The 7,115-nt window shown below is 40.2% G+C and overlaps 1 protein-coding gene across 2 annotated transcripts in view; it reads right to left on the reverse strand.

Moving 5' to 3' along the window:
• Nucleotides 1-7,115, reverse strand: part of Ddr2 (discoidin domain receptor tyrosine kinase 2) — a 133,180-nt gene that overhangs the window by 6,071 nt on the left and 119,994 nt on the right. For both annotated transcript variants that reach the window (XM_013346943.2, XM_005348773.3), the window contains exons 15-17: nt 5,643-5,831; nt 5,128-5,362; nt 3,742-3,891 (exon numbers count right to left, since the gene is read on the reverse strand). In XM_013346943.2, the coding sequence (XP_013202397.1) occupies nt 3,742-3,891; nt 5,128-5,362; nt 5,643-5,831 (574 nt within the window). The remainder of the gene's footprint in view (nt 1-3,741; nt 3,892-5,127; nt 5,363-5,642; nt 5,832-7,115) is intronic.

Here is a 7,115-nt window from a genome sequence, read left to right on the forward strand (position 1 = left end):
AAAAAATTTAAAAGAGAAAATACAGATTAAGAGAAAGGAGGTGAATAAATTGTACCATAGCTCCATTTATGCCCTCACTACCTTATTGAACTCAACAACCGAAACAGATAGAGGACTCTATTCTTCTCAATCATGGAGTCCTAGCTCATTAGCCCCTTTCCCATTTCCATGGTCTTCCCTAGTTCCCTTAAGCAGTATTTTATGGTGGACCATGCTGTGAGCCCTATCTTCATGCTGAAGATAAGACCAATGCAAAGCAAGCTCAGATCCCCAATTTGTGAGCATGGATCTTGGTTGAGCCAATACAACAGATATCAATTACATTTGTAACTTCAGCTCCATAAAGCATTTGACGTTTTATTGCAATTTTGCTTGTAATAAAATTTCAGCCAATGCAGAAACTGGCATGCAGGTCGCATCCTTGTAATGCCTGCTATTGTCCTCTGTGTTTCCCCTCCTCTGTATTAGTCTCATTTGGAAGAGATTAGATTGCACTGACAGGGTGGTCACTGTGCCCTACCCCCAGGCTAGGATGTTGCTCTGAAGTTGCCAGTTAGCATCTCCACAAGGACGCCACTCTGCTTAATTCTCAGTCTTCTGTCTTCTAGATAAAGTTATCATCCCTTTACCTATAGTTTTAATACCCTGTTATACTGATAGATTACTTAGCCACACTCAAACGCTCCATGTTTCCAGACTCATCAAAGTATCAAAGTATTCAGTTGCTTCTGCTGAACACAATATCTGTGCCTAGTTAATCATTAACTACTTCCCATTGCCCCGCCTTACCCCAGGCAACACCAGCCTGTATCATGTGTCGTAGGAGCTGGGCTTTACAGAGTCTAATAATCACATGTGCCCATCAACTCCTAGTTCACAGGTAAAAAGGCTAATAGGCAAAATCTTACTTCTGTTAAAATAGCAAAGTAGATAGAACATCAAATCAGACATAACAGCTCTGTGAGTTATACAACTATGGTTGTAAAAGACCAAGCGTTTGAGAGACACCATTACCAACAAGGGTACAGCATAACAGGCATTCACACATATTACTGATAAAACTTAAAGCTGCGGATCTCTTTAGGAGGTGCCCACTGTAGAACTTTATAAAAATTATTATAGAAGGATGCCAGATGTGGCAGGGGCTGGTTTGTAATCCCAGTACTCGGGAGGCTCAGGCAGAAGAATCTGACTTCAAGGTTACCTTCAGAATGTAGCAAGGCACAGTCTCAAAAATAACAACAGCAATAGCAACGGAATCCACTCTAAGCCAATGTATATCAATGAAATTGTAATAGTAAATAATAGGAATTAGTAAGGCCCCTTTCAAATGTTATAAACTTGACAATTTAAGTTACGTTTCCTAATGCTTCATATCATATATATGATTTTGTTACCTCTTGTAACACCAAAGAAAAAATTAAAACTATTTCATTTATATAGTTATTTATACTGTGTGAATTCAAGAAAAAAAATGCTGTCTGGAATTTCTCCATATCTTGTGACTATAAATTGAAAGCAAAAATGTCAAATACATTATAGTGGTTGAAATTTTTGCTATAGATGTCTAAGCATTTTAAATTGGAGATAAATTGTTTAAAATTTTCTTAAGCTTTGAACCCTAAATATAAAATTTCTTCTAGAATTTACATTAGCCCAGCTGTTCTTTCTCTTCCTTGTATCCAGTAGGCTTGCTGAACTACGTGAAAATGATTTCAGCACGTGTGTAGTTCAGTGACCACAGAAGCCATATAGCTGCTGATAAACAAGAATACTGACATTTCAGTTATAAACATAATAGCAATTAAATTTTATCAAATTTAATAAATTGTGTTTAATCAGTTATTAACATTGATATGCCAAGTTTAATAATTTTTATCAAAATTTCCAGTTGTAACTGAGAAATGACTCAGTATATGTTGGTAATATTTGGCTTTGGTCTGGAGTCAGTCAAATATCTGACTTCAGTGCTTGACCATTGGTAGATGGTCAAAATGTATATTTGGTACACTGCTAGTATCTTTTATAGGTAAAAATAGGGGGCCTTTTTACACAGACTGTCCAAAACTAGATGAAAAAAGTAAAGTTCTGAAAATTATTAGAAATAAGAATTTCTATTGCTATCAGATGGTTTGAAAAGACGTGTTCTTGTGAAATTGAATAACATAGAATTGAAATAACTTTTGGGTATTTAGAGATCATTTTTAGTATCTCAAACATTCATGTAAAAAGAGCAAGAAAGGACTTAGAGGCCTTCCTCTTGTGGCATGGATGGTGATCTAATTTTGCCTTGGTATAAAAACTGACTCTTCAGGGTTTCTGTTGATAAATAATAATTTGAAGAAAACTAGGAGGCTTTCAATAACTCTACCTTCACATATAATTCTAGGATACACTCAAATTAAGAGCATTATTTTGATGAGTAGGATCCATTTTCTAACTGAATGTACAACTCTTAAATGGCCATGTGTCTCCTAAAGGATGGTTTGAATAGATTAATCCAGGGAGAGAAACTTTTTTTCTTGGTCCATTGCATATTTCATAAAGACAAGGACAAATGTTTGCTTTATCACAATAAGAGAGTGGTTATCTCCTGTGCTGGATTGTTTTATGTCAGCTTGACACAAGATAAAGCCATCTGAGAAAACCTCAATTAAGTAACCTGAGAAAAGCTCAATTAAGAAAATGTCTCCATAAGATCTGGCTGAAAGCGAGCCAGTAGGCCATTTTCTTAATTAGTGATTAATCAGGAAGGATCCAGCCTATTGTGGGTGAGGCCATCCCTGGGGAGATGGTCCTAGATTCTTTAAGAAAGCAGGATGAGCAAGCCATGAGGAATAAGTCCTCCTCCATAGCCTCTGAGTCAGCTACTGCCCTTGGTTCCTGCCCTGTTTGAGTTTCTGCCCTGACTTCCTCAATGATGGACTATGGTCTGGATGTGGAAGCCAAATAAACCCTTTCCTCCCCAACTTGCCTTTGGTCATGGTGTTTCAGCACAGCAACAGAAACGCTAAGCCACCTCCTGACTAGGACAGGCGATAGAATACCTATTACCACACTATCTAAAGAATATTGAGATTAAAATTAAGTTCCCTGCCAGTTCTCATTTTCAGCAAGTACCATGTGTTATTCTTGCTCCTCTCTTGTCATTTTCTTGTGTAAGTCCAGGTAAGCCAGAAAGGACCCACTAGTATCTCCTGCAAAACCTGTCTCCAGCTATTACCATCTTCCTATTGATGATACCATGACGTAAGGTTTGCTATGAACAGATCACCTGAAGGACTGCAATGCTCTAGTTATTAGCAAGCTTTAAGTCCTAAGTCTCTCAAGAGCATTAAATAGTTGGCCAACCAAAGAAAACTTGATATCTCAGAGAATCCGGACTTGTTAGCTTAGGGGCTCAGTAGTCCATAAGTCCCAAAAGGCTCCATAAGCAGGCCCAGCCTCCCCAGAGAAGAGCCAGGGTACCCGGTCTATTTGTGGATGTGCAAGTGCAGAAACATTGCTCACCAGCCCAAACCAACACCATATCTTATTCTAAGACTTTTAAAACAAATACCATTAACTCCCTTCACTCTTTTTTGTCGCCCAGTGGACTATTCAAATAATCTAGATCCAGAAATAGATTGAGCATAAGAAACAGAATTCTGTTTCTGTCCTTGAACTGGGGTCTTCCTACTAAGTCGGGACCTTCCTTTCCCCTTTGAGAGCACCCCAGTTCACATCCCCAGTAGTTCATACCTGCCTCCCTTGGTCTCGGAAAAACTCTCCAGTATTCTCAATGACCTGCTCATCTGACAGCTGGGAATAGGGCTGCTCCTGGCAAAAGGTGAAAGTCTCCCACAGAGTCACCCCGAAGGCCCACACGTCACTTGCTGTGGTGAACTTGCCCTATTGAAGGAGAAGATTGGTTTATTGGTTTAATATTTACCTATTGAAGGAGAAGAAGACAAAATCAGAGTAAGCCAGGTACAAAGAGGAAAAGAGCACGTTATCTGCTCATCATCTGGAATCAGTATTCTCCTACAAAGGACAAGGAATGTGACAACTGGCAAGTTTTGCCTGGAGGGTCTGGAAGCAGCAATATGACCTTACTAGAAAGCAGCCCACTCTCCCATCCCCATGACCTAGGCTTAGTTCTGCTTCTCTTGGGGATGACATCCAAGAACTGAAAGGATACTGACCATGAGCCAGTGGACTCTATGAGTGCTAGAACCCACACCTGTAAGCTACCCATCCTCTGAACACTAGAAGGGCCACCTGTAGGATATGGGACACTGGAGAATCGCCAAAGTTAGCATGAGAAGTCAGCTGTTTTGATGGTAGGGATAAAGGAAGATGTTTCAAGTGCATGGAGTTAGGCCTGGTGGATTGAGGACTCTTGCTTCCATATTCAGTGATAGCCACAGTCTTGAAAAAAAATGACATCTTCATTAAATACACATTTTCTATTTAATAAAGATAGTGACATGAACTTGTAGAGGATGTTGATTTTTAGCTCAGAAAAATAAGAGAAGTTTGCTAAATCATCCTGGTTAATAAGTGCCTTAATAATGCAAAAACTGGAGTAGGAAACATGGTCCCCTGAATGTAGTCCAATATGTCATTTTTTTTTTAAGATCACAAAGCACCTTTAGGGTTTAAAAAATGTTATCTATCTATCTATCTATCTATCTATCTATCTATCTATCTACCTACCTACCTATCTATCTGGGTATTTTTAGTTGTCCTAGAACTTATTCTGTATACCAAACTGGCCTGGAACTCATAGAGATCTGCCTGCCTTTCCCCCCTGAGGGCTGGGGTTTTAAAAAAAGGTCTAGAATCAAGACCATTCAATAGTTGGAAGGGTAGAGGAGGAAGGGTACTAAATTCCTTATATTTTTAAACTTTTTCCCTAAAGTTTCAATAATGGTATATTACCTTTTTACCAGAAATAAGCAAGTCTTTAATAATAATAATAATAATAATAATAATAATAATAATAAATGTTCAAAGACGATCCTCTCAAATCAGGGAAAATATCAAGGTCTGTGGGTTTGCCTCCTGCTGCCTCCCATTTGTCCCGGCCTCCCACCCGAGCAGAGGGTCAGCTGCTGGACAGGACTCACGGGCGTAGAGACTCACCAACAAGATGCTCTCCCATGACATCCAGCGGATGGGGAGCACAGCCCGGCCCTGGATCCGGTAGTAGTCACCACTGTACAGGTTCCTGCTCATTCCAAAATCAGCTATCTTGATGGTGTAGTTCTTGCCCACCAAGCAGTTTCGGGTGGCCAGATCTCGGTGGACAAAGTTAAGGGATGAGAGATACTTCATTCCAGAGGCGATCTGGGTAGCCATAAACTTCAGGTTGGCATAACTGGAGGCACACATAAGAAAGAGAAAGCAGCTGTGAAGGGGGCATATTCTAAACAACAAACCAGGCTTGAACTATCTATATCCTGCCTCCACTCTTAAGGAATCTGTTTGATTTCCCCTGCTCCTCACAAAGGGTAGCTCCCCCATCATTCACTGAATAATAGACTTCCCACAATATCCCCACGACAACAGGAACCTTAAACATCACCTCTCCCCATTTTCAGGCCCTTATGACCTTATGACCACAGAGAAAAGACAACAGATGTGAGTTTTTTTTTTACCTGACGGTGGCATTGCTAGAACAAGAACCCAGAGGCTCGTGGCGGGAGAGAAACTGATTGAGATCTCCATTTTCCATGTACTCCGTGATCATGCAGAGTGGGTCATCGGTGATGCACACAGCTAAGAGACGGATGATGTTTGGGTCCTTGAGCCGAGACATGATCTTTATCTCCTTAAGAAAATCATTCCTTTGGAGGGTGTGATTGTAGAGAAAATCAGAGGTTGTCAGAATCAGAATGGAACAAGGAAGGATGCACGACATTGTCTGTTCCCACCCATCACAACATGCCTTGCTCCCCTCTGGAAGATCTTTTGAGATGACAGACAAACCGCACCCAGAACAATCACATTCAACTCCTCCTTGAACAAAGCAGACCTTTATTTAATCAATAATAATGTTCTTAAGAACAAGATCTATGTCTTACTTTTATATCCCTCATATGGTGGTAAAATGCCCCATATATGGAAAGGTGTTGATGTTACTGACTCAAATATGTGTTGCTTAAAGCTACCTTGCAAGTGGAGCTTTTCACTAAAAACAAACTTGAGGACATTTTTTTTAAAGATATTTGCCTCTTTCAAGAGCTACTGAATCGCACTATTAATGAAGTGGAGATACTTTTTACAAGGTGAATAACCACCCTCTTGATTATCTGATCATTTCTCTTTTTCTCCTACTGGCTTTTCCCAAGACACCTGCACCAGCAGCCAGCCACAGTATATACACTGATTTGGTAGCCTGTTCAAGCAGAGTTGTTTGAAAGTCAGTCATCATGGTAAACTAAAGTCATTTCACAAATATGCATCTGGCCAAAACTTGCAATGGTTTGAGTTCAGGGTGGCAGCTACACTTGAGTTGCAAATTGTCAACATGGAGCCCATAGTCCACATTCCCAAAACTGCAGGGGCAAATCAACTAGAAGTCTCTGGTGAGTTTTATAGAATTTCTGCAAGAAAGACAATGCATCTCTTTCAAGTCAGGCTCTGTCCATACACATTCTCGAGACCCACGTAGTCCTGATTCAGCATCTCCTCTCTTACTTTCCTATGAATCCCAGACCATGGGTTTTGGTGACTCATGAGGACCCAGAGTCTAGGCCATTTATCACTATCACACAAGAGTGAACACAAGTGGACCTGGTAAATTTCATCAGCCCAGAACTGTGTTGTCCTATTTCATAGAGTGTCTTTTTCTCCTTGCCACTTTCTCCTGCCACATGCAAAGATTAATATGAGGAATATCCCATCTCTCTGTGGGCCCCGGGGGGTGCTGCTTCTCATTCATGCGGATATTCTTAAGTCAAAGCTCTTGGTTAAAGTATGAAAGCCCACACAGCTCCACTCCCTCACCTTTCTCTCCAGTTCATGTCTGTTGTAAGACTTTTTTTTAAAAACATGAAACCTATCATTGTTTTTGGAATTTGCAATAATTTAGGGAGTAGAAATAATAAACTTCCTCTTGGGATGAATAT

Source organism: Microtus ochrogaster, chromosome 6, assembly GCF_000317375.1.
Source record: "Microtus ochrogaster isolate Prairie Vole_2 chromosome 6, MicOch1.0, whole genome shotgun sequence".
NCBI lineage: Eukaryota > Metazoa > Chordata > Mammalia > Rodentia > Cricetidae > Microtus > Microtus ochrogaster.